Source organism: Salvelinus alpinus, chromosome 22 (genome assembly GCF_045679555.1).
Source record: "Salvelinus alpinus chromosome 22, SLU_Salpinus.1, whole genome shotgun sequence".
Classification (NCBI taxonomy): Eukaryota; Metazoa; Chordata; class Actinopteri; order Salmoniformes; family Salmonidae; genus Salvelinus; species Salvelinus alpinus.
The window spans coordinates 20784494-20812413 of record NC_092107.1 but is presented as its reverse complement, the minus strand read 5'-3'; the positions used below and the strand labels follow the sequence as shown (position 1 = coordinate 20812413).

Here is a 27920-nt window from a genome sequence, read left to right as displayed (position 1 = left end):
TCGCCATAAACTGAGCTTCAGTAATGTTTCTTCACCTCACTGAAAGTCAAGTCTGTTTTTTTAAACAGCCATTGAAAAATGACAGTTCCTCAGTATTTGAAAAATATTTCCAACACTCTCAGCCTTAATAATCACCAAGCCTCGGTGTGAAAGAGCAAAATATCATGATCTGATGATCCCATATATCCAGTGGAAACATTTAAAACAGCTGTCTGTCCTGTGCTCACTGGTGTGGGAAACGCTCAGTGCCTGAAATAGGCTAGTTGATCCAGTGTTGCAAGTTCGCTAGGGACAGCTTCAGGCTGGATCCATCAGCTTTAGCCCTATGCATTTTACTTAGTTGACATGGAATTTATAGGCCTACTGATGCATTGGCCTATAGGCAGGATCTCTGGGAGTTCTATGCACTCACTCCTTTAGCTCCACTAGGCCACAGTGTATAAATTTTTATTTAACTAGTCAGTTAAGAACAAATTCTTATTTACAATGACGGCCTACCAAAAGGCCTCCTGCAGGGACAGGGATTAAAAATAAAAGGACAAGAGATAACACAACATAAAAAGAGACCTAAGACAACATAGCATGGCGATGTGTTCATATGGCAGAGGCTGGTGCTCTAGCCTTGGTTGAATTTTAACTTTGTATTATTTTCAGATTTTTTTATGATTAAACACATGACAATGATTGAGAAACCAAACGGACGGCGGAGATGGAAACCCGGATGATGTTGGGATGAGGGGATCAGGAACCACCGGCCTGAGGAGGGAAACATGAAAGGAGGGTGAGATCCGGTAGTTGGTGGGGAGTTCTAAACGATAGGTTACTTCATTGACCCTCAAGGGTCCCACAAACTGGGGGTTCAGCTTCTGGCAGGGCAGGAAGAGCGGGAGGTTCCTGGTGGCGAGCCAGACGTGATCACCAGAATGGAACACGGGAGCCTCACTGCGGTGGCGGTCCGCTGACCCTTCAGAGGGCGGACACCTTAGGAACCTCCCCAGCTCCTGGTTGGTCCTCTCCACCTGCCTGTTAGACTGAGGCCGGTACCCGGATGTGAGGCTGACCGTGGCCCCCCAGCTTCTCCATAAAGGCTTTCCAGACCCACGACGTGAATTGGGTACCACGGTCAGAAACAATGTCCTCCGGAAGGCCATAGGCACGGAAGACCTGCTGGAATAGTGCCTCAATGACCTGGAGAGCGGTAGGTAGACCAGAGAGAGGGATAAAACAGCAGGCTTTAGAGAGTCGGTCAACAACCAGAATAGTGGTAAATGAACAGATGTGACCAAGGCTGCTGAGGCACAGGAAGTAGTTTCCCTGCTGGGGCGTGCCGGGGAGATTTGGATTGAGTACATACCAAACATGAGTTGACATAATGGGCGACGTCCTGTGCCAAGGTGGGCCACCAGTATTTAGCAGAGAGGGATTGGATGGTGCAGGTGATACCTGGGTGTCCAGTGGTGAGGGATGTGTGTGCCCAGGTCAACAGCCGATCTCTCACCCCCGTAAGGACATAGATGCGCTCTGGAGGGTAGGTGCGGGTTCCCTCTCAAGAGCCTGGCAGATGTCCACATCTTCGTCCCAAAACACGGGACCAACGATAAGGGAGGAAACTCACAGGACCCTCTACCGACATGGAACCACAGGGTGTGGAAAGGCAGGTTCTCCTGCATCCTGGTCACCAGGCGGTGATTCTCATCTTTGACCAGGAGATGGTGGGGTTATGAAGTTGGAGGCACAAGAGTCCAAGGAGGACTGTGTACGGGTGCGGTGATAACGAAGGGAAGGCTGGTGCTTGGGTCCCACAGTGAGGGTAAGTGGTGCTGTGATGTGCGTAATTGTGCCGGATCCCAATGGTCGCATATCCAGGGCTTGGACAGGAAAAGGAGAGGAGAGCGGGTATGCAGTTAAGTTCAGGGAGGAGGCGAGGGCCTGGTCGAAAAAGTTCCCTGCGGCACCGGAGTCCACTAGAACTGTCGAGAAAACACTTGAGGGAGAGCCAGCGAAATGGGAACCAAAAAGAGTTTGTCGGAAAACGATGATAATGGAATACTTACGCCTACCCTGGGAGACGGAAGGTCACAAGGCCGTCCCTCTGCTCTAGTGGACCCCAGGTTGGGACGCACCGGACACCATTGAAGCTGGTTCCCCTGCCCGGCCGCAATAGGGACAGCTGTCGAAGAAAGTTATCCAGACAGATGGCCATCGCGATGAGAGCATCCAAGGATATATTGTCATCCCAACGCCGTCTGTACCTTCTCACGCAGTCCACTGTGGAATAGAGTGCGGAGCGCCAGCTCATTCCATCCACTGGAGGAGGAAGCCACGGCATTCCGATGGAGTGCCATCATACTTCTCCAGAAGGGACAGTCGTGCATCGCTGACCTGGGCGGATGGCTGGGGGACTGGCTCACTGTGACGACCCGTGGTAGGAGACCCTCCGTCAGAGGTATGGACAACCTCGCTGGTGGTGTGAAGAACGTGGAGGACCTCCTTCATGGTCGTACCCAGTAGAGCCAGCTGGTCGTGGTGTTGGTGGAGTAGATGACCCTGTTCCTCGACTGTCTGGAAGATGGTGTAATCGTCTGCTGCTTCCATAATTTCTGAGGCAGTATTCTCTAATGTATACACAGATTCAGGAAGCAGTTGCAGAAGGTTTAATAATAATAAAGACGAAAATACAAAACAGGAGACGCTCACTGAATGTAATCGAAACCAATACTGCCTGATGACTGAGGCTACAGAGGGCTATATGAAGGGAGAGTAATCAGTGTGGTGATGAAGTCCAGGTGTGCTTAACGATGAGGGGCGGGTGTGCGCAATGATGGTTGCGAGGTGCGCGCAATGTGGTTTGCCAGGACCGCTAGTTAGTAGACCGCCAACGTCGAGAGCCGGAGGGAGCAGGAGTGACAATAACATACATTTTAGAACTTGAACGCGCATGCGTGGGCACACATAGGAGGTCCCGTGAAAAACCAGCCTGCCTATGGTGGAAATCAAAGGCCCGTCAACTGATTCGTTCTAGCACGATACAAAATTACCTGCACGTTGTGTCACAGTAAAAGAGTGGCACATTCTACTCAGGAGCACTTCTAGTTTCCAAATCCACAGAATTTACACTCAGAGGAGCGTTGCTGCTCATTTGGCGGCCCTTATAGAGTGGACCATCAGCATAAATCCAATAATTGTTTTGTACTTAAAGACTCATCTTCTTATGGGTGTTTCCCAGCAGTTTGGGATTTGTTAGTATTTTGTATCAGGGGTGAGTTCTTGTCCCCTCCCGAGTGGCGCAGTGGTCTAAGGCAGTGCTAGCTGTGCAACTAGAGATTCTGGGTTAGAGTCCAGGCCCTGTCGCAGCCAGCCGCGACCGGGAGACCCATGGGGCGGCACACAATTGGCCCAGCGTCGTCCGGGTTAAGGGAGGGTTTGGCCGGCAGGGATGTCCTTGTCCCATCGCGCACTAGCGACTCCTGTGGCGGGCCGGGCGCAGTACACGCTGACACGGTTGCCAGGTGTACGGCGTTTCCTCCGACACATTGGTGCGGCTGGCTGGCTTCCGGGTTAAGTGGGCATTGTGTCAAGAAGCAGTGCTGCTTCGTTGGGTTGTGTTTCGGAGGACCACGGCTCTTGACCTTCTACTCTCCCGAGTCCGTACGGGAGTTGCAGCGATGAGACGAGACTGTAACTACCAATTGGGGAGAAAAAAAGGGGTAAAAAATACACACAAAAGAAGGTGTGAGTTCTTGTTCAAGCTGCATTCTACCACACCTGATTCTACTAATTATCTTATTAGTAGAAACGTGCATGCTAGAACTGGGCTCGAACAAAGACCTGTGGGTCCTTAAGAGCAGGTTGGACCAGCCCTGATTTAATAAGTACTAGTTCATAAGTCTGATTATTGTAGGTTTGGCTTTAAATCGTTTTTTAAAATACATTTCAGTGTAACTAGTTGAGTTATTGTTAATGATATATGTATTTCCAGGAACTTGCCCGATTGTTTCTAAACACGATCAGGGAAGTTCCTTTTTCAGTTTCTCCAACATTGGCTTAAATTAGTTTCTGTGTTGTTTTTTTCTTCTTCTTCCCCCTGGAAAATAGGTATTTCAAAGTAGCGTCAAATAAATACTGGCGTTGACATTTTTTCTGTTTCCATGTGTCATTACTTTGTCTTTACTACATTACAACTTACCTTCAGTTATGTTCATCGGCAACTCACTGAAGGCGCATGGCCAGCTCTATGCGTTGAATAGCAGTTTTATGCAACTTTTCCACAGATTAAGGGCCACTATAATAGCAGAAGTTGTATACAGTGCAATATGTACAGTATATTCAAAGTAACACTGAACGCTTCCACCCATTTCCACCCATTTCCATTATTCAGGATTTTAAACGGTCACTAGATGGTGTAGTTGTTCAAAGTGAAATGTTTTCATGAATATGTTTCTCTTAATTGTGTTAATTTTCTTATATACGCAACATGACCAAAAGTATATGGACACCTACTCGTCAAACATCTCATTCCAAAATCATGGGCATTAATATGGAGTTGGTCCCCCCTTTGCTGCTATAAAAGCCTCCACTCTTCTGGGAAGGCTTTTCACTAGACGTAACATTGCTGGGCAGAAATGTTACGAACTGACTTCTTGGAAAGGTGGCATCCTATGACAGTGCCACATTGAAAGTCACTGAACTCTTCAGTATGGGCCATTCTACATCCAATGTTTGTCTATGGAGATTGCATGGCGGTGTGCTCGATTGTGTACACCTGTCAGCACCGGATGTGGCTGAAATAGCCAAATCCACTCATTTGAAGTGGTGTCCACATACTTTTGGTCATGTAGTGTACTGTACATTGAGCTAGTTTTATGCAATTGTATGGCTGTATGTCAAGTACTTAATGATAGATCTTTAAAAACTTTGTACACCTCCTTGAATCATCACATACAATAATTTTCATAGATTCTCAACTGAGCCCCACTATTGTTTTTCCCATCTTATTTAGTTTATCTTGATTTCACCTTAGAATAAACCTAAACTTCATTATCCCTTTCTCACACACAAGTGATATCAATAATTTAAATGGTGTGCAATCTACTCTGCAAATCCTATTTCGCAAGAAGCAGGTACTCAGCATAGCTCTATCGGTAATAGTTCTCGAAAATAAGACGTGGGAGATGTGTAGAGAAGGGATTAAATCCTCTGACATGTTTCAGATGGAAGCAGACTCACCATGGCTATGCCTCAAATGGCACCCTTTTCCCTACGTAGTGCAATACTTTTGACCAGAGCCCTATGGGTCTGGTCAAAATATAGACATCTAGTTCAGCCCTTCTCTTTCAGGTTGCATTCAGAAGTACTGTAGAGGGAACAGCTTCATTTATTTCATCCTGCGTTGTTTTGCAGTGTTATCATTGGCACATGAATGAATGATTGCAGTTATGTTGTTGTTGATCAAATCAAATGTATTTATATAGCCCTTCTTACATCAGCTGATATCTCAAAGTGCTGTACAGAAACCCAGCCTAAAACCCCAAACAGCAAGCAATGCAGGTGTAGAAGCACGGTTGATGCTGTGCTAGTGCCAGGTCCTCCTCTATTAGGTGAGATGTTGTCTTCATAATGACTTTGGTCACTTCTCAGCATTCCATCTCAAGAAAGCATCATTTGTTTTCTCTAAAACCTGCAACGCATTCGATTATTAAGTATTATTGATCTGTAGTTTCTGTATTATAATTTGTATCTGTCTTCGTGTGTGTGTGTGTGTGTGTGTGTGTGTGTGTGTGTGTGTGTGTGTGTGTGTGTGTGTGTGTGTGTGTGTGTGTGTGTGTGTGTGTGTGTGTGTGTGTGTGTGTGTGTGTGTGTGTGTGTGTGTGTGTGTGTGTGTGTGTGTGTGTGTGTGTGTGTGTGTGTGTGTGTGTGTGTGTGTTCCTCACCTCAGTTCTGCGGAGTATGACCCCAGGAGTGATTGGAAGCCCACTCTGTTTGAGTCTTTCGTACTCTGACCTCTCCACAATCAGTCATTTCAAAGACGTCGCGCTCTTCTTTATCAGCGTCACAACGTCCTCAAGGTACTCATTCTCCACATTCTGGCCAATCACCTCCACAACTACATCCCCTTCCCTCAGTCCAGCCTTACGACCTAAGCCCTTTACCACCACCTGCAGGACAAAAGAGAACTGCAGTCATAACCGTGCCACTCATTCCTCATAGAAAACATCTTAACACCTGCCCTCGGTCATTATAACGATGCTTGTGGAAAACACAGCAGATCAATATCGGGAACTTTTGATTGATGAAAACTGTTACTCATTACTACAACTTTGATTGGGAATTTTTCAAATTGCCTATTTATGTCAGGAAACATAATGATAGAGATTACAACAAATAAATGAGAGAGAGAGAGAGAGATAGATGACCAGGGTGTTATGTTGTTGATGTTCGAAGGAATACCTGCCCTATGAAAGTTCCTGGCTCCTGTTGAACACAACCCAGATTAAACCCAAAGCCTGATTCTTCTCTCGAGGACACAGAGTCTTGGACAAGGAAGTGAGCCATGCTTGTTTTTACTCAGCCCATCCTGAATCTCAGTGCAAGGGGACAGTGTCTTCCTCGTCCCGTCTCCTTTTGGCAGACTGTCCTCATGGAATAGCAGGGGAGATAGACCCAACTGCGGTAGGAAACAGAATAGACCGGGAAGGTATTTTTAGTTGACACAATTCCTAAACAATCAATATTCTAACACCAGAACTCGCTTAACTCCTATTCTCCAGACTGCACATGGCCTCCGTCCGCTTACACACCTGCGTGTAGAAGTCTCTTCCGTGTATGGTGGTGAGGCTAACCCGCTTGCCACTCTTCCTCACTTTCCTGACAATATTCTCATGCTCCATGGACTCCGAAGGATGCCCATTGACTGCCAGCAGCAAGTCTCCATCCTGCATACCAGCCTTTTCTGCTGGACTCCCCACATCCACCTCACGGAGTAGGTGAGCTGGAATCGACAGCAACAAATGTAGCTCAGCCAGCAGGTATAATGCTTATTATTTGTTATAAGCATGTATGAGTCGTTCTAATGTCCTATTACAAGGTTTGTAGCGTGTAGAGTATGTCTGTCTATGCAGCACATTTTCCACGGACTTAAAAGGACTGTTATTTAGTCAGGATCATTAAGATATGACAATAAGAAATTATACGGTGGTCATAGTAGGTGCTTGTAACATGGTCATGCATGCAACAAATGGAAGTTTAATTTTTTTTTTTTTTTTTAAACATGATCACCTGATGTGTGCATCATTCTCACCATTACGACCCCCTGATGACCACGTCTCTTGTCGTAATAGGAAGCCGTATCCATCTGTGTGTGGCAGATTGTGAGAGCCAGCCATGATAGGCAAGATGGGCAGTTTTCGCCCGGATGTAGCTCGCTTCACTTTCTCTGTTGATGACGAGGACGGTCACATAGATGCTACATTTCTTCGCCTGAGCAGTACAAATAGCTAAACGCAAGGGAGAAGTGAGGAACATGCTTGCTCGTGCACACACACAGACATACTACGACGCATACAGAGACACACACATCTGCCAAGAGCAGTTCTGAGAAGGAGGGCCTGTATGCTTACCATTTTACTGATAGCTGAATGGGTGAGCGTTGATACCATGGCACCGTTGATCTACACCCGTCTATCTCCACTACGCACCCCTACCCTCTGCAGGGCATCCACTTACTGTGCTCAACATATATCGACCCTTCTGACCTGGAGAGATACAAACAGACACAATCAAACACCTTCGCTGAGATCCTCTCGTCGGTAATCAAATCAAATGTTATTTGTCACATGCGCCGAATACAAAAGGTGTAGACTTTCCCGTGAAATGCTTACTCATGAGCTCTTTCTCAACAAAGCAGAGTTAAAAAGTATGAAGAAATTATCAAATAAGAAAAATATGAAATTATAACACAATATACACTACCGACAACGCTTTGAAGAATCCTTTTTGATTCCAGGTAGAACACCTTGTCCGAGCCAGAACAGCCCATAGGGCAGGAGCCTGTTTACGTAGCGCAGGGCAGCTTGATGAGCATGTACACCACCTGGACAGGACGCTAGTCTTTCACATTGAAGCCACATATTGTACATTTTGAAAAATGTGGCTCATTTTCAAATGAAAGCGAAGCAGAGGACACCGTTGGAGACCTTGTTAGAGAAGAGGTTCGCTCAGGTCTCTTAAAGTCTGGTTCTGCCCCACGTGATGTATTAGACCCACATTACTTACAGAACTCAAATCTGTGTGCCAAAGCTTTAAGAAATGTGTGCACAATGATTCCACTTTCATAACGGGACGTCTGGTTCTCCCCCTGGGGAACTCCATGTCGTTGACAAAGTCCTCATTGACCTCCAGCACACGGTCCCCGTCCTTGAGCCCACTGAGCTCTGCAGGACTCCACGGATCCAGCTGGCGGACAACATAGCCCCGGCAGCTCCTCTCCATACGCAGATGGAAGCCAAAACTCTGGCCCTCCTTGCACTTTATCTGGCACAGGTGGGGTACCGGACTCGGGTCTGGCTCTGGAGGGCAAGACAAAACACTGCCATTGACATAGGATGGGCATTGTGCGTGGACACCTAAAGAAGTCAGGCTTATCTTGATTATATGATTGATGAAGTAATGTTAATCAGACCATCTTCCATGCATTGGAAAATTATGGATCATTTTGGATCTGTTCGTTCTCAAACCTTACCAGGGTCCTCCGAGATGACTAAAGCTGGATTGTCGATCCCCTCTTTCGGATTGAAGGTGAATCTTCGAGTGGAGGAAAATGAAAAAGTCAAAGTTGAAACATGAAGTGGCATTAAGGATGCCCAAAATGTGTAATAATGACATTCGCTAATGTTCTATTTTGTATTATGCACGTTGTCTCTAGTCCAATTTGTAGCCATCAAAACAAAAAAACTATGATCACTCCTCTTACCGTGGAAATTCCATTGCATCCTCAAGACCTAGAATGACAGAAAAAAGATAGTGACAAAAATCACTCAAGTTTATTTTCTCTGCAGTAATGATTCCAGGAATTACCTGTATGTCCTTGATCCAAACATCCAGGTTACTCATCTTCAACTGAGATGCAGTGCCTTCAGAAAGTACTCACACCCCTTGACTTTTTCCACATTTTGTTGTGTTACAGCCTAAATTTAAAATGGATTAAATAAATAAAAAATGTCACTGGCCTACTTACATTACCCCATACAGTTGTGGCCAAAAGTTTTGAGAATGACAAAAATATTAATTTTCACAAAGTCTGCTGCCTCAGTTTGTATGATGGCAATTTGCATATACTCCAGAATGTTATGAAGAGTGATCAGATGAATTGCAATTAATTGCAAAGTCCCTCTTTGCCATGCAAATGAACTGAATCCTCCAAAAAGATTTCCACTGCATTTCAGCCCTGCCACAAAAGAACCAGCTGACATCATGTCAGTGATTCTCTCCTTAACACAGGTGTGAGTGTTGACGAGGACAAGGCTGGAGATCACTCTGTCATGCTGATTGAGTTCGAATAACAGACTGGAAGCTTCAAAAGGAGGGTGGTGCTTGGAATCATTGTTCTTCCTCTGTCAGTCATGGTTACCTGCAAGGAAACAAGTGCCGTCATCATTGCTTTGCACAAAAAGGGCTTCACAGGCAAGGATATTGCTGCCAGTAAGATTGCACCTAAATCAACCATTTATCGGATCATCAAGAACTTCAAGGACAGCAGTTCAATTGTTGTGAAGAAGGCTTCAGGGCGCCCAAGAAAGTCCAGCAAGCGCCAGGACCATCTACTAAAGTTGATTCAGCTGTGGGATCGGGGCACCACCAGTACAGAGCTTGCTCAGGAATGTCAGCAGGCAGGTGTGAGTGCATCTGCACGCACAGTGAGGCGAAGACTTTTGGAGGATGGCCTGGTGTCAAGAAGGGCAGAAAAGAAGCCACTTCTCTCCAGGGAAAACATCAGGGACAGACTGATATTCTGCAAAAGGTACAGAGATTGGACTGCTGAGGACTGGGGTAGAGTCATTTTCTCTGATGAATCCCCTTTCCAATTGTTTGGGGCATCTGGAAAAAAGTTTGTCCGGAGAAGACAAAGTGAGCGCTACCATCAGTCCTGTGTCATGCCAACAGTAAAGCATCCTGAGACCATTCATGTGTGGGGTTGCTTCTCAGCCAAGGGAGTGGGCTCTCTCACAATTTTGCCTAAGAACACAGCCATGAATAAAGAATGGTACCAACACATCCTCCGAGAGCAACTTCTCCCAACCATCCAGGAACAGTTTGGTGACGAACAATGCCTTTTCCAGCATGATGGAGCACCTTGCCATAAGGCAAAAGTGATAACTAAGTGGCTCGGGGAACAAAACATCGATATTTTGGGTCCATGGCCAGGAAACTCCCCAGACCTTAATCCCATTGAGAACTTGTGGTCAATCCTCAAGAGGCGGGTGGACAAACAAAATCCCACAAATTCTGACAAACTCCAAGCATTGATTATGCAAGAATGGGCTGCCATCAGTCAGGATGTGGCCCAGAATTTAATTGACAGCATGCCAGGGCGGATTGCAGAGGTCTTGAAAAAGAAGGGTCAACACTGCAAATATTGACTCTTTGCATCAACTTCATGTAATTGTCAATAAAAGCCTTTGACACTTATGAAATGCTTGTAATTATACTTCAGTATTCCATAGTAACATCTGACAAAAATATCTAAAGACACTGAAGCAGCAAACGTTGTGGAAATTCATATTTGTGTCATTCTCAAAACTTTTGGCCACAACTGTACATACCCCATGACCCGTGACAAACAAATTGCAACACAATCCTCATAAGTTAGTAAAGTCCGAAGTCTTTATTGAAATACCAGCCAATTGAGATGGTGTACAGTGGCGTTGAGAGAAATGATCAAGTTTGTCATATAGCATATGGATGACTTTACTGTAATGAAGGTGTATATATATCAGGCATATTATTAAAGGTTCAATGCAGCTGTTTTTTAAAATCTCAATATCAAATAATTAGTAAGTATTCACACCTTTGATATGGCAAACCTAAATAGGTTTAGGAGTGAATAGTTGCTTAACAAGTCAAATAATATGTTGTATGCAATAATAGTGTTTAACATGATTTTTGAATGACTACCTCATCTCTGTACCCCACACATACAATTATTTGTAAGGTCAGAAAGTTTCAGATTTTTGCAATGTTACGTAGATGGAAAAAAGCTATCCTTGAAATAGTCTTGATATGTTCGTCAAAAGAGAGATCAGGGTACAGAGTAATGCCGAGGTCCTTCAGTTTGATTTGTTATGACTGTACAACCATCAAGCAAAATCCTAGAGGAAAACCTGGTTAAGTCAGCTTTCCACCAGACACTGGGAGTTGTATTCACCTTTCAGCAGGACAATAACCTAAAACACAAGTTCAAATCTACACTGGAGTTGCTTACCAAGAAGACGGTGAATGTTTTGAGTGGCCGAGTTACAGTTTTGACTTAAATCTACTTGAAAATCTATGGCAAGACCTGAAAATGGTTGTCTAGCAATGATCAACAACCAATTTGACAGAGCTTGAAGAATTTTGAAAATAATAATGTGCAAATGTTGCACAATCCAGGTGTGGAAAGCTCTTCTAGACTTACCTAGAAAGACTCACAGATGTAATCACTCCAAAGGGGCTTTTACAAAGTATTGATTTAGGGGTGTAAATGAGATATTTCTCTATTTTATTTTCAAAAATTGTGAAAATAATTTTAAAAACATGTTTTAACTCTGTCATTATGAGGTATTGTGTGTAGATGGGTGCGAAAAATAATATATTTAATCTATTATGAATTCAGGCTGTAACACAACAAAATATGGAAAAAGTCACGGGGTTTGAATACTTTCTGAAGGCACTGTATGTTCCCCCGGCCCTGACCGGATGCATGAGCATCACTGGGCAGTCACAGGGGATCATTAGCTCAAAGATTTCATGTGAGGACCCGTGTCCCAATATAGCATTTGATAGGCACAGTCAAGTCCATTCATTACTTATTACTGTAATGTCATTTGAAGATTTGGCTCCATCTTTCATCATGAATATCCTAACCTGGCTTCGTGACTATTATTAGAAGGAGGAGGATACTCACACGCCACAGCATGCCAGCCCTTATACAAGCGTTTCTCACTTGTATGCATCATTCATCCCTTCCCTTCCTGCTCGACTGTTGCACACACACACACACACACACACACACACAACACATACCTACATTCAATCTCTTGGCAAGGAGAGGTCTGTGCAGTCTGTCAGGTTGTTAGTGGTGATATCTGCAGTGTCATGTTCCCAGCTATCTGCTGACTGTCATTATTCTAGCTGTGGAGGGACCGGACAGCTTTTATCACAGGGCCTTTTACTGAAGGAATGCTGCCTTTTTTCATTCTCTATTTTCGGTAGATCTAGCAAGGACTGCCCATGTTGTATGTTGACTATCAACATGTTTATTTTGGATACAGCAGTCAATGTAGGCTAGCATATTCATGTATGCTGATGGTGTTAGCGGTTCAGAATTCATTATTCATCCAAAAAAACGCTCAAACGTATAATCCAGTCATTTTCATTTTAAAATCAAACTTGTTACTTCGTAAAAGGTAGAGACATTCATTTCCAGCACTGTCACATAACACAGAAGGCTACCTTTTAATCACTAATGATTAAGCACACTTTAGAACACACTCACACTGACTCAAAGAGAGAATGCATGTCAGAATATACCTATATTCTATATATACACCTATATTGTAACGTAAAATGCTATTTGAATATACAAATCTCTTATGTACTCATTCGATTTCTGAAGCAAGACCAGCCTAGTGAAGCGGAGAAGCACGTCTGTGTCTTAACAATGGAGACTGGTCTTGAGAAAAGGCTTTGGGCCAAAACGTATATACATTATATTCTCTTGTCCGTGTTGTGACTCGACGTAGAAAAACAGACTTTTACCTGTGGTGTACCTCATGGCTTGTCTGTCCTTGTGCCTGGACGTTCTCCTGGCTGCCTGAGGTTGTGTGGAGGTGCACGGGACACAGCACATTGGGACGTTAAGATTCCTGTTTTGTCAGCATTCGAGATGGTAACTCCTTCTTCCTCCACCATAACACTAGGTCTCCTAGGCTTAATGTTTAGCTAACCTGTGACCAGACCTGGTAACCCATCAGAGCACTAAACACTCCCCAGGCTTCTTAGATGTGTTGTTATACAATGGTTTACGAGCTTGAACAACTCTTGAGTTGATACCAACAAGTTGTATGTATTGACTATACTGTCGATGTAAGGCCATTGGGGTCATGAGTGCTACACTGCAGGTGAAATAATGGTTGATTATGGGCACAATGAGACTAAAACAGCAATGAGCCTATCTGGAAATACTATGAGGATCTAGGTCAGGGTTATGGTTTAAATGTGTTGGTGTGGGGACCTCGAGTACATCATTGTCCATTCTAAACACGATGTAATGAATTTCAAAATAGACTTACCGTAATGACATTTGATTTGGTCTTTTTAATTTAATTGAATCAAAGCGCACATACAACAGATTCACATTGCTCCTCTATCCTGTGCTAGAGCAAAACAGTCTAAAAGTCTATCATTTCCAATACAAGCACTGAATACCCTATTAAATTCTATCACACAAAATAGTATCCAGTACAAATGAAGGAAGGACAACCTAAGTACATCAATAGGTAAACCGCTATGAAAATATATTTTTTGAGTTAGCAAATTGTTTGATGATGCAGCACAGCACACAGCCTGCTTTTTAAAAAAAATCTAAATGTTTTTAAGTCCCATGAGGACATTGAAGCCATTGCTTTGAGCATTTCATCTTGTAAAGGTAATAGAAAAGTGTTGCAACCAATGGCTTTCGACAGTACATTCAACACTAGATGTATTTTCAAGGATCAATCCACGTTGACTTTATCAATTGATTGTTCCTATTAAAAACAGAAAAACACTTCATAAAACACAAACGGAACACATTTCCTTTTAAACCTACCTGAATATAATTATTAAACACGAACAGACATCCTAAGCAAAAAAACTGAGAAAATACAAGATACTACACATTTTGCACACAGGTACATAAGGAGGCCCAAAACAAATATGGCTATGTGCATAATTCTGCATAACTGATTATGCAACACATTCCTACGTAGTCTTGAAAAGGACACTTTCCGTTTCATACCATTTCATATTTGATTCAATTCATTTTTGCATAGATTTGGCTGTCCCACTTCTCACTTGCTACATTTCTTCAAGGCGATGGATACGTGGGTTTATGCTCTGGTTGAAAGACTGGAAGACTGGAACATCATGGCTCATGATAAAAATAAAAAACGCAGACATTGCTTGAACATTACTTGGTACTCCCACCGGTCCTCGTCGGGATGTCCTTCTGAAGCATCTGCAGCGTCTGCCTGACGCCCTTCTCCACCCTGCGGAAGTGCATCTTTTTCCAGAAGCTTGGTGCCTGCTTCCTACCCCACTCCAGGTCTCGGAGGAAGATCTGCAGCTGTTCCCTGACGCGTTCGCGCTCCCAGGACGAGGCGTTCTTACGGATGACGCTCAGAATGGGGTGCCAGTCCTCCGAGATGTTCGAGCCCTCGGTGACCGAGGCCAGCACCTTCACGCGCCGCCCCGTGCCACCCTGCTCCGGCAGGACTCCTCGCACGTACAAGGACTGCTTCCCCACATTGCTGAGAGGATTCAGGTACAAGCTGTCGAACACAATGGAATAGATGTATACACATAACCTACATATAGACACATTCAAACGCCACTTCATACAAAGACGATGCATAATAAGTGCATGATGAAAAGAAAATAGCCTAAATAAAAGCATCATAGAAACCATAGTGGTCGAGTCATGCAAGTTCATTTTTTGTGTGTATATAGGAGTCTGCAACTGTTGGCCCACGAGCTAAATCTGGCCCCCACAGAACAATTTATTGCCCCGCCTAACCCCATATACTGTAATTCCAGGACATGTGGGTACGGTGCTGCTTAGCTTACTGCACAGTGTGGATGCTGGGGTGCTCTCTGCAGGCGTCCACCAGGGTCAGAGCAGCGTTGTCCCCGATGTTGTTGTAGGCCACGTTGAGCTCCTGCAGGCCCGTGTGATGGTTGAGCCTCTCGGCCAGCTCGCAGGCCCCCTTGTCGCCCATGCCCGTGTGCATCAGGGACAGCTGTCTGAGAGACTGGTTCCCTAGCAGGGCGTCCAGCAGACAGCGAGCCCCGGACTCTGACAGCGGATTATCACACAGGCTACAGAGGGACAGTCGCAGGGCACTGTATCAGCATTCAGACTGGACAGGTGAAGGCTGGTTGAAGCAGCATGTCTGTTAGTTCGACATTAGACCAACCCTCATTTGGACAATGTGGGAGTTTTACTTACAGTACATCTCTTATTTGAAGTGTAAAGTGAGCAAATTCTCAAATGAGAGAAATTGTCCCTTTCTGACCAAAGCAAATAAATATGGCAATATTTACTGATAAAGTATTAGTTATCATACTTAAGGTAAGTGGTACATTCCATTGATGAGTTAATTTTTTATTATTACCAATACCTACCTTTTTGAGCCATAGAAAAGGCAATAAGGCCATAAGCTTGGTAAAGAGTCAGCGTCTTACTGTAGAGATCTAATAGTACTGTTGGGGTCAAGTAGTAGATCTCTCAGGAGAATGCAGGACTCAGGACCCAGGCTATTAAACTGGAGACTGAAGACAACGGAGGAAAAAAAGCATACACAGCTATCACAAACACACGCCCACACACATGCGTTAGCCTGCAATCCACGAACCTCAGGTATGTCATTCGAACAACTATTAAATACAAAGATTGGACACAGATTACACTCCTTTTAAACTTGTGAACTCCAGATTAAAAAAGACATTGAACACAGATTAAACTCCATGTTGCAATTCTTAATGAAGTAACACCATGCTTTAAAAAAAAAAAAGCAGGCCAGACTGAATAACCTGATAACACTAAAATAGATAAAGGATATATTATGGGTAATAAAGTCTCCCTTTACTACCAATGCTCCTTCCTTTAATAGCACGAGAATACCCTGTTCTCAATGCCCATAGGGAGTACACTTTTTATGCAGCAAGTCAAACATATTTAGGCTATAATGTCAAACCTACCATGAATGAACCCATGAATGTTACTTGAAGGATCAAGTTAGGGACCTGATATGTCACTTGGCAGTTAATGATTTTAAGGCCTCCCTCACAAACATTAACTAGCAATAAAAGCCAAAAAGGCTAATATTTGGAGTGTTAAGGCTTTGGGTCCACTTAGTTTTACCACCTGTATTCTGAAAATGATAACATACAGTAATTCAATGAAGTTGAAGGTAAAAGGTAAAAATACACTAGTAATATGACCTTTTTACTGTGGTAAGTAGTGGCTGTTACCATGGACAGATACAAGAGGTCAATCTTGTGAGTTGGTGAGAACTTTGTAAAAAAATAAATAAATAGATCCTAACAAAAAAAAGTTTACTTGACTAAAGGCCCACAAATCAAAACTTCTCTCACTTGAGGTTGTGCGTGTGGCGGAAGGCGGGCCACAGCATGGTCAGCAGGTCGTTGGTCAGGTGACAGGAAGAAAGGTCCAGCTCCTCCAGGTGGTACCTCGTGGGTGCGCAGGCCAGCACAGAGCTCAGGACAAAGCATTTGAGGGGCGTCATGCGCACGGTGGACAGCTTGATGCTGCGGATGGAGAGCAGGACCTCTGCCGTGAGCCTGGGATTCTGGAACTCGTAGAGGAGCACCAGCAGGTCCATGAGCTCCTCAGGGGGCTGCCACTTCACGATCTCCACCGCCAAGTGCCTCTTGAGGGTCCGTGTGATCTGAGCCACCGTGGTGCTCTTGATGCTGCAGCCCAGCTGCTCCAGCAGAACCCGGTTCTCGTAGTGAAGCAGGCCGCCCATGAAGATAGGGTAGAGCTCGAAGGCCCGGCTGTCCAGGCGCTCCTGGGGCTGGGGGCCGTGAACTCCCAGCAGGCTCTGCTCCACTTGGTCCAGCACGTCCTCGTTGAAGCTGTCCTCGCTGCGGAACATCTCTGCCGCCATGGTGCGGGCGATGCGGCCCTTGCTGCGGCTGCTGATCTTTTCAAACAGGCTGGGAAAGAGCTTGAGCAGGTTGAAAACAGCAAAGACCCTGAGGGGGATGAACTTGGAGATGATGCTGATGAGGGTGTTGACATCTTCGCCCACTTGGCCGATGACCACGGTCACCTCTTTGCTCAGTTTCTCCAGAGCCGTCTTGTTCTCGCCGAGGACGACGTACAGGGCAGCCAGGTACTCTTGCATGGCGGGAATGGCAAACACGTAGCGCTTCTCCTTTTCATCAAGCGCTGACCCTTTGGTCTCGACGCAGGGCACCAGGAAGAAGTCGAGGACGTCAGTGCGGAACACGGCCAGCTGACGCAGTTCCTCATCTGTTTTGGTCTTACCCCCCACAAACTGTTCCAGTTCCTCCTCGGAGAAGGAAGTGCGCTTTTTGGAGACGCCGTCAAAGGCCAGTTTGCCCACAGTGCGGACTACATAGAGCATCAATGAGTTCTGGTCATCTGGAGAAGATACAGCCCCACCCATGTCCAGCACCTCCCCTCCAAAGTTGAGTCTCAGAAAGCTGGTATAGATACCAGTTAGCGTACGTATGGGTGCCTGTGCGTCGGTGAAATGTAAAAAGTGGAGGATGGCACAAGTCAGCCAGCAATAGGAAGGTAAAAAGCAGGCGGCCGCCAACTGGCTCTCCCTCTGTAGGTTGAGGTAAAGCAGCTCGATGAGGGAGTGGGCCTCCTGGTTTATTGGCTTCTCTCCAATCTGTTGCAGCAGTCGGCTTGTGAAGTATGCTCGCTGGCGATCCGGGTCATTAAAGCCATATATCTGTGCGTAGCGTTTCACATACTTTGTAGGGATGTGGTCAAGGGCAGACAACCTGGTAGTGACCAAAATACTGGCCTAAAATAAATTGAGTTAAATTATCAATACATGTACATTACTAAAAATGTTTCACATCTTACTGGGGTTGGAAATAGACATACTGAACCTGATTGAAGTTGATAACCTTGAATGGTAACATACTCTATTTTTCTGTTTGATTTTATGGCAGCATCTGCATTGCTCAAACAGCACTTTCCTTAGCACACAGCACATTTTACTGTATGTAACTGACTAAATGTCGGTTGTGGGCCCTTACCTCAGGCAGCAGGTACTTCCTGAGCAGGTTCACCACCACTGCCCCGGAGGGGAGGGCCTCGTTGGGGTCGCTGCACAGCTCTGTGGCGCTAATGCGGAAGTCCAGTTTCATCTTCTCCATGCCGTTAAACAGAAACAGCACATCCTTGGCCTGGTCGCTCTCTCCACTCAGCATGGGGATCTTTTTCAGGTGCAGGTATTTCCTGCTGACTAGGTCTCTCAGAGATGTGGACTTGGATAACTGGGAGAGGTCCTCGCAGGAGAAGGGCACCAGTAGTTTGAACTGGGTCAAAGTGAGCCCGGCACACCAGTCTAGAACCAGCTTCCGCACCACTGTGCTCTTCCCTGTCCCGACCGCCCCGTACAGCAGCACGTTAAGGCCCCGCTCCCTGCCTCCTTGCTGAGTGGGCTCAAAGAGCTGCTCCACGGTGACCGAGTCGCTCTGGGGGGCCTGGGATGGCTTGAGGAGGGGGGTAATTAAGGGCCCTTTCCTCTCTTCTGGCTTCCTCTCCAGGATGAGTGGCTCCACGTGCATGGTCTCGGGGGTGAAGTAGCCCCCGAACTGCTTCTCTTCCTGAGGTAGGTGGCTGAACCATAAGGTCAACTTCTTCTTGTGGATCTCAATGGGATCTGTGAAGGAAAGGACCAGTATTTAAACACAGCAATGAACGAACACATTCTCTTGAATTATCAAGACCACCAAGATTACTGAAATACCTATGCCAAAACCTCTCGTTAAAGGATTAGTATGGCCACACATTACCTACAGTAGGATTAACTATCTTCTTATAATCTATGTAACCACCCTATAACAGACCAGTAAGTACAGAACAGTAAGGAACATGCAGTTATGGAACACTTACCACTTTGCTCTTACTTGTTGTTGCTTTTTAATACTTGTCAGTTTATTGCATACTTATTTTCCTTATAGTTCCTAATACATAGCGGGGACTTACACAACAGACGGTGTGAATTACGAGGACCAAACTTCAACCTTAAGTGATGGGACATATGTACAAACTCGGTTTACCTGTTTGATTATGGACTAGACTGGAGCAAAAAAACCTTGAATGAAATCCAGTGGCTGAATAGGAGGAGGATTTCAACCTCCTCCATAGTCCTCCTGGAAGCCTCAGCTGTCTGTGGGGGTGGACACAGAGAGGCTCACTCAACAACACTGACTATTTCTCTACTTACGTGTCACAACAGGTAGCAAGTCTCCAGGACACACACACACACACAATACTGATCGAGCACTAAGACTAGCACTTTAAGGTTTCCCGGACACAGATTAAGCCTAGTCTTGGACTAAAAAGCAAGCTCAATGGAGAATTGCCATTAAAAAATACTTTTTAGTCCAGTATTGGGCTTAATCTGTGTCCGGGAAACTGCCCCTATGCATTGTCTATCTACACTGTATGTAGGGGTGGAACTGTAAAATGTAAATGTCTGGGTAATGAGTAGTTGGTTTGGTGTTTCTGTCAAATGTGCACGTCTGTGGAAGAGAATGTTGACTCACCTGTGACACGAGCTCATCTTCCTATAAGTGAGGACTCTGCTGAGATTCACATCTGAAGACAAACACAGTCACTACGCCATAATTCTCAGTGGTTATAAGGAATACATAATACATACAGTATGCTGTAAATATTCCCTCCCTCCCTCACTCAATGTATTACAATTGTTATACAGACATAACAATACTGTTATGCTACACAGACACAGTTTCTCACCTCTTTGTGAAATAGAGATGTTAGATTTGGGGAGTACATCCTTGAGAGTGCCTCGCCATCTCCTCCTGAGGACCCCTGAGCCGATCCAACACTGCCACATCCTCCTAGTAGGCTTTCAACAGTCAAAGGAAAGCAAATCAGTCAATGAGCCAATAACTGTCTCCAATTTCATTGATTCATTTGGTTACAAGGAAACAACGTCATTTATTCAGAAGAAAACTTGAATGCATGACTCACCTGTTCCAACTAGTTTACATCTTGAGGAAACGTAAACAGTCTCTGTTTCCCGTGGGTCTTGGTTGACCGTAGTTTAACGTGAACCTGCAACGCAACATGACACTCAACCTAGTGCAGTATATCATATCAATGACCTCCAAAAAGCACAACGTCACCTACTAAGTCAATGACACAGTAAGTGTTTTTGACATTGTCAACACTCTCTTGGTTACATCGAAGCTAAGTAAGTGTTAGTTCCCACTGGGCACAGACGTCAATTCAACGTCTATTCCATGTTGGTTCAACGGAATTTCATGGAAATTATGTGGAAACACTGTTGATTCAACCAATGTGTGCCCAGTAGGTTATCACTCGGGTATTAGCATATTCACACAAATATAATTTCACTAAAAAGCATTCATACACACATGTAGGAAAGGAAACACTATACCCATCCAACCCTATGAAAAGTTTGTCCCAGTCCCAATGTGTTTCCTCTGTGTTCTCTCAGGATCAGACATGTAGCTAATAGGCTAGACTGTGCTGCTCCACTTTCCAGCTGCTTGCTCTTGACTGGCCAGACAAGCTGAGTCATGACAGCAATAAGAGATATGCACTCCTAGAGGCAATGTGAGAGAGGCCTGGAACAGTCTTCTCCCAAACCACCACACCATTCCCCGTGTCCAATCCCTACTCAGCACAGCTAATTTACACTGTGTAAGGCCCTCCCCTTTTTCATTTATCCACCTATCCCTCTCCCACTCTCTTTGGTCCTCCCTCAATGCATGGAATCTTGGCCACTCTCCTAAGGAAGAGGCAGGTCAACAATTTTGGAACAATTTTGGAACATATGGGCAGTCTATCAGAGGAGGCTTGTGGGAGGAGCTATAGGAGGACGGCTCATTGTAATGTCTGGAATGGAATTAATGGAACGGAATCAAACAAATGGAAACCACATGTTTGACTCGGTTCCATTTATTCATTTCCAGCCATTACAATGAGCCCGTCTTCTTATAGCTCCTACCACCAGCCGCTTCTGCAGTCTGAGTCTATTAATGCACTGGTGTGCCCCATAAGACGTTTACATTATCTGTGTTAAAGGACAAGGTCACAGGGTTGTCATTTCAGCTAAAGCTAGGGTATGGAAAAGTGTCAAGTCAAACAGCAGTAACCTAGCCAAAGCCATCTACTACAGCCATCGTTTACCTCTGCAATGTGCAGTGGCGTGTATTCATGGATGCCAAGGGAAGCCAGGCTTCCCCAAAACATTTTACTAAGAACAAACTTTTAAAAATACTAAATAATGTATCTTTTGTCTCTCCTCAATGTGTTTCATAAATGTCGTTCAATTAGCAGGAGTCTGAATGTATCTCACCCGAGAAAGCATCCGAGCGAACGAAACAACGCCCCTCTATCTCAGTATGTGTAGCCCCTTTATCTGATGCTTTCTGGTCATAAACAGTATGACATTGTTCCTGCCCGTAGCATTAAATGCAACGGAAGCCAGCGAGCATTTGGCCTCCCTTGATAAAAAAAAAAATTAAATAATAGCCAATCAGTGTTGAGCTAAACTAAGTGACCTCAGCTGTGAATGGTCCTGGTGCACCAAAAAAAGAAAAAAGTGTCAAGGGGAGCCAGTTTGGATTTGGCTTCACACCAATCACATCAGAAGCCAAACATCATTGCATCTCGTTGTGTTGTTGCGATCCGGTGGGTGGCTAGCTAAAATTGGCCCATTCCTAAATTAGCCATGGATGGAGAAAGGTATTTGGACTTGTGGTTTTACTTAATTCTCTGCACTGGCTAATGATTATAATGGTGATTGTGATCCAACCACAAATGTATACATTGTGCTCCTGGCCTGTGATGATGGAAGTTCAACATGTAGCTAAATGTAGTAGGCCTGGCACATTGTTGCCCATGAAAGGAAGTTAGGCTAGCGAGCAAGCATTTTAGCCTGGTAGCCTAGAACAAAAACTAAAAGCATGTACTGTATGACAGAGTCATAGACCATTTAGGCAACATGAAAGAGGAGGATGGCATTGCTGACTTATCTCAACAAGTAGGGTGAATCAAGTTTTTTCTACTTGCAAACACACACAGAAATCAGTACCATGGACAGCCACATCATATTTAGTTTACGTTGATTGGACTAAATAGTGTTTGGTATCTTTTAGTTGTCACTGTATTAATCGAATCACCTATGCTTAGTCTATGTTAAAGTTGAAATGGTGATGGATTAATGGAGGCCGCGCCTGGTTTCTTTGCGACAACTCTCCATGGTTCAAAATCAATAGTTGTTTAGTAGTCTGAAAATAACGGGAAAATGTACTTGCTTGACTATGCTGTAGGGCATGTAACTGTTTGTTACATGCAATATGATTTGTGGACTTAACCAGACAGATGTTTCTCTCTGGTTTTTACGATGAACCAAAGATATGGTTGAATTTATTCTGCCACTGTGTCTTCTTATTGTCTCAGCCTTAGGCCTATATGAACTAACAACACATAGGTTGCAATAATTATGGCTTTTTTCCCCCTGGCTTGCCTACTTTGGTCTTGGCACCTGCGCTCTAGCCAACAGCTCGCAGATACAGCACGGGTAGGCTGTGCAGGTATAGTCTGAGATTATTATGGATAAGGGCAAGAATATTTGTGTTTGTCAAACGGATGTCAAGCATCGATAATCATGTCACCAGAATAACACCCTCAATAGGAGCATCAAGATCACAGTGGACTTCCACCACCCCTGTGATGTTCATTAGGGATGCACGATATATCGGTAGCTAAAAATGCCAACATCGGCCTGATGTCTAGTTTAACGCAGATGTGCAAAACCAATGTCAAAGCTGACGTGCATACCTATTTAACGTAAGTAGATGTAATGATGCCACCAAAATACAGCGCTACACAGAACAAAAGCAGAAAAATACTAAGCGCACACTTCCAAGAACTAAACAAGAACATTTCAGAACATTTCAGAGAGACAACTCAAAGGCGAAATCCATTAACGCCAAGATAATGGAATTCATTGCCCTTGACAATCAACAGTCCTCTGTCGTGGATGATGTTGGCTTTCGCCGGCTGGTCGAGCCCTGGTACACACTATTTTTCAGATGTTGCCCTACCGGAGTTACACAGTATTGTTGAAACGTACATCCATGAGCTATTTGCTTTGGGCGGTACTGCTATTAGCTTCACGACTGACATTTGGACCAGCGATGTCAGCCGCATGAGCATGCTGAGTCTGACAGCACAGTGGGTCGACGAGGATTTCGCACTGAGGAAAGCCATATTGCATGCTCAAGAATGTGCTGGTTCTCATACAGCTGCTGCCATTTCAATGACATTTGAGAACATGTTTGAAACTTGGGAACATGAACACACTTAGCGCCATTCGAACAACTGACTTGAAAAATAAGCTCATCAGCCTAGTGGTTAGAGTGTTGGACTAGTAACCGAAAGGTTGCAAGTTCAAATCCCCGAGCTGACAAGGTACAAATCTGTCGTTCTGCCCCTGAACAAGGCAGTTAACCCACTGTTCCTAGGCCATCATTGAAAATAAGAATTTGTTCTTAACTGACTTGCCTAGTTAAATATAGGTAAAATAAAAAAAACAGACATGACACCCTCTGTTATGGCATTGAAATGCCTGCTCAACAAAACTACCGACACAGCCCGTGGGGTTAAACCTTACAAAAGTACTCGAGGCTGTGAACAAGCGAGTCAGTCGGTGCCCTTCTCGCTGAGCCTCTTTACTGTCTCCACCATGTTCGATGCTAGGTACAAGGACCGCTACTTCGATGCAGACAAGAAATAGGGTTTATGTGAAATGTTACATACACAGCTGGACAAGATGGAAAAGGACACAGTGACAGTGCGCACCGAGGAAGAGTGTCCATGGACAGACAGAGCTGAAACTTCACGGCTTGACATGTATGATGAAATCCTGGTTGTGAATGAAACAAATGAACAACGAAACAGCACAGCAAGTAAGTGAAAGAAATCGTTTTTTATTATGTTTTCTGGTAATGGGGACATACGTAAATGCAAACAAAATAACTTTTGGTGTGGTGTGTGTAACCTTTATTTAACTAGGCAAGTCAGTTAAGAACAATTTTTTTATTTACAATGACGGCCTACCCAGGCCAAACCCGGACAACGCTGGGCCAATTGTGCGCCGCCCTATGAGACTCCCAATCACGGCTGGATGTGATACAGCCTGGATTCAAACCATAGACCGCTGCGTCCGTGTGTGTGTTAACTATTGAACTGTACTAGAATGCTTAAAAGGACGCAAAAATTGTAAATATCGGTATTGTTTTTTTGGCAAGGAAAATATTGAATATCGGTATCTGCCAAAAATGTCATATCAGTGCATCCCTAATGTTCATAAGTTATTTCATCTGTAGCCTAATAAACTGCATGGTTTTCAGTCATAGTGGGAGGAGGACCACACACCATATCAACACGTTACTCCAAGTGAACTTTGATATGATGGTTATTATATCAATATTTGCACATAAAGGCGTTTCCACTGGCATTTCTCGCATAATTAATTTTACAGACACAAAATGATCCTACCAAGCTGAAAGAACAAATTCTGTTGTATCGAAACTAACTGTTTATATCACAGCTGCCATAAATTTTTTGAATGCTGTATGACTTTACTCGCATAAAAACAGTGGATGGAAACGTGGTTACTGTTTCTTCTTATTGTCTCGCACTTAGGCTTATGTATCACGGTGGCAAGGCATATGAACTAACAGGTTATAGTGGAAACAAGGCTTATGTATCACGGTGGCAAGGCATATGAACAGGTTATAGTGGAAACAAGGCTTATGTATCACGGTGGCAAGGCATATGAACTAACAGGTTATAGTGGAAACAAGGCTTATGTATCACGGTGGCAAGGCATATGAACTAACAGGTTATAGTGGAAACAAGGCTTATGTATCACGGTGGCAAGGCATATGAACTAACAGGTTATAGTGGAAACAAGGCTTATGTATCACGGTGGCAAGGCATATGAACTAACAGGTTATAGTGGAAACAAGGCTTATGTATCACGGTGGCAAGGCATATGAACTAACAGGTTATAGTGGAAACAAGGCTTATGTATCACGGTGGCAAGGCATATGAACTAACAGGTTATAGTGGAAACAAGGCTTATGTATCACGGTGGCAAGGCATATGAACTAACAGGTTATAGTGGAAAAACGCAATTATCACAACACATCGGTTGTAATATGGATTATTTTTATGGCTTGGCTTCTCCAGTGATTTTACCCACACACCACTGACAATGTGTTGAGAAAAAAATCACGCTGTTTTTTTGCATGGATGCGCTCTACATAAAGCCAGCCAACCATACAAACAACCTTCCCTCCCTCTCCCAGACGTCCGCATGGTCCTAAAGCCAGTTAACATAATCATTAACTGTATTTGCCTTTTAATCGGGATTGGAATGGTGTGGCCATACACAATTGACGCCCCTGGGAAGGACCAGGAGGAATAAAGCAGAGAAAAAATAAATATAGGTTTGCAATGCATAAACCAAATGCCCCTTTTGCTGTAGGCGGGTACAGTATTTGGTAGCTCTTGAAAACTCAAGGCAGCATTCTGCCTTCTCCTTAGTTTTCAGCAGTTAGCTTCGCCCACGACTGGCTCATGTGAACTACAATTTCGACGCTGCGATTGAACGTTTAAAAACATAAATAATCATTGCTTGCAATACCACTTTCGACACATAATGGCCTGTATCTTTCATCAGCGAGAAAGAATCCTTCAAATAAAAAAAATTAACTGCTACAGTTCGTGTTGCACAGATCCATACATGGGTGCCTCCATCCAACTACACTTCTGCACATTTTTTAGTTATGTTAGATTCCCCCGAACACCGGGATATCCTGCAATAATTGGGTTTTTATACTTTTTATTCATGGAAATTCACTACTGAGCTGTATTCTAGCTCAGGTGGTCGCCTCCATCTTCAATCTATTTTCTGTAAACAAGCGCTGTAACATGCAATGTAATGGAACTGTGAGTCATGAACAAGGGCATAGTATTTTTGGGGGACACACCCCTAATTTGATTGGCATAGTTCAATGCCCCCTTGCATAGTCATTAAAAGTTAAACTGGGTGATTCCTCATTTCTTTACAGGAAATATTCTTAGTATCAAGGCATCTGGATATAAACAGAGGGATACTCAGCTTGTCATGAGAGACACTCCAATGAGAGACACTAAGTACAGTAGATAGAACTGCTTCAACGAGCAAAAACGTTAGCCTATATTCTGAATCGTAGGCTATTCCCCAGTTACGCAACAAAACTGTGCCATGCGCACTCCAGCAATTCTGATTTGATACATTGTAGCGATGTGGGCAAGCGAAACAGGCTACATTGTTGCTCAATGAAAGATATGTGCAATGGCGAAATACACATATTCCGTGGCATAAAAAGAGCTCAGTCGACTGGTGACAGTGACAGACAGCCCCAAAAATAAATAAAAAAGACAGTGACAGACAGCCCTGACGACGGTGTCCTTGGAGAGAAAATGTTCCTAGTTAACGTACACGCGTACAAAATAAGTCGCGAAATGAAGCGTAGTCATAGCCAAGTTTGAGGCATAGAACGTTGCTTTTCTAAAAACTGAAACGGTTACCAAAACCTTCTTGACTGAGTCGACGACGTTTAATAGTTTATCATTTTAGCCATTAGATAGCCTAACGTATTCAGAGTTGCTAATGATAGCGCTTACCTCTCTTTTCAGAAGAAGTCAGTCATCATAACATACCCGAGATATTTTGTTGACTCGGTCTAGCATCCGGAATGATTTGCCCGTTCTAAAATGCTCGTGCAGAAGAAGAAAATATGACCGCAATAATTTTCATGTGGCGCAAAGTAGGCTAGACCACTTCCTCAGCTGAGCTGACTGTGTACAAATGGTGCTGTCAGTATGTAGCGGCCTGATGCCCATTACCCTTGTGCGAGAAAGCATGGTGAAGCCTACTTTGGCTGGCTGGCAGGCAGCTCTTTAACCCGAGGATATAGTCAAGTCAAGGGTATTGCATCTGGGGTGAAAAATGCATTCTACTATAAATCTCGTTGTAACTTTATAATTTAACATAATACATGTTTCATCTTTCTTATTAAAACTGTGAGTCTTGTAAACGAGTTAATGCCAACAAATCCAATAGGCCTACATGCAGTGGCGATTTTACGATGTAAATCTTGGAGGGACAAACAAACAAAATGTTTTTTAGATGCATGGCAGCAAAGCCACTACGCAGCACAACACTAAACAATACATTTATTGCACTATGACGGTGACAAACGGTACCCACAAACTGTTAGGGCCTACATAAAGCTGTCCCAACACCGTACCACTGCTGCACCTGGCTATCAGCAGAGCCTTGCCTGGCAGTGAAAGAGGTAATTCAGTCTCACATCTCTGCCTTTGAAAAAAGCATAGCTGATATGGCTGACTTGCTTAAACAAATGTGGTTTCTACTGACAATTGAGATGTACACACTATGGCGTAAGGGGACGACAAGCGGATTCGAGGCAATCCGTAATTTTGATTAAGACAGTAATGAGCAAGCTAGGACAGACGCAGCCAATATACAGTTGAAGTCGGAAGTTTACATACACCTTAGCCAAATACATTTCAACTCAGTTTTTCACAATTCCTG

General features: G+C 44.2%; 1 protein-coding gene, 1 long non-coding RNA gene and 1 pseudogene across 7 annotated transcripts in view; 1 reads left to right on the top strand and 2 right to left on the bottom strand.

The window, feature by feature from the left end:
- Nucleotides 1-2295: 2295 nt before the first annotated feature.
- LOC139549630 (putative PDZ domain-containing protein PDZK1P1) lies at nucleotides 2296-8849 on the bottom strand (annotated as a pseudogene).
- Nucleotides 8850-13549: 4700 nt separating this feature from the next.
- Nucleotides 13550-27239, bottom strand: LOC139549225 (NLR family member X1-like). 6 transcript variants are annotated; one of them, XM_071359454.1, is made up of 10 exons: nucleotides 26987-27239; nucleotides 20246-20329; nucleotides 20009-20129; nucleotides 19795-19846; nucleotides 19306-19415; nucleotides 18277-18905; nucleotides 16609-18038; nucleotides 15697-15783; nucleotides 15079-15330; nucleotides 13550-14783 (listed from the first exon to the last, which is right to left on the bottom strand). In XM_071359454.1, the coding sequence occupies exons 3-10, from the start codon at nucleotides 20106-20108 to the stop codon at nucleotides 14423-14425; spliced, it is 3021 nt and encodes a 1006-aa protein (XP_071215555.1). In that variant the 5' UTR covers nucleotides 20109-20129; nucleotides 20246-20329; nucleotides 26987-27239; the 3' UTR covers nucleotides 13550-14422. The 6 variants fall into 6 exon arrangements, with proteins under 6 accessions (XP_071215555.1, XP_071215552.1, XP_071215556.1 ...); XM_071359451.1 differs by having other exon boundaries at nucleotides 20009-20120; XM_071359455.1 differs by having other exon boundaries at nucleotides 20009-20120; nucleotides 27023-27239.
- LOC139549226 (uncharacterized) overlaps nucleotides 23952-27920 on the top strand; it is a 45266-nt gene continuing 41297 nt past the window's right edge. The window contains exon 1 of the long non-coding RNA XR_011669849.1: nucleotides 23952-24216. This is a non-coding gene — a long non-coding RNA (uncharacterized lncRNA). The remainder of the gene's footprint in view (nucleotides 24217-27920) is intronic.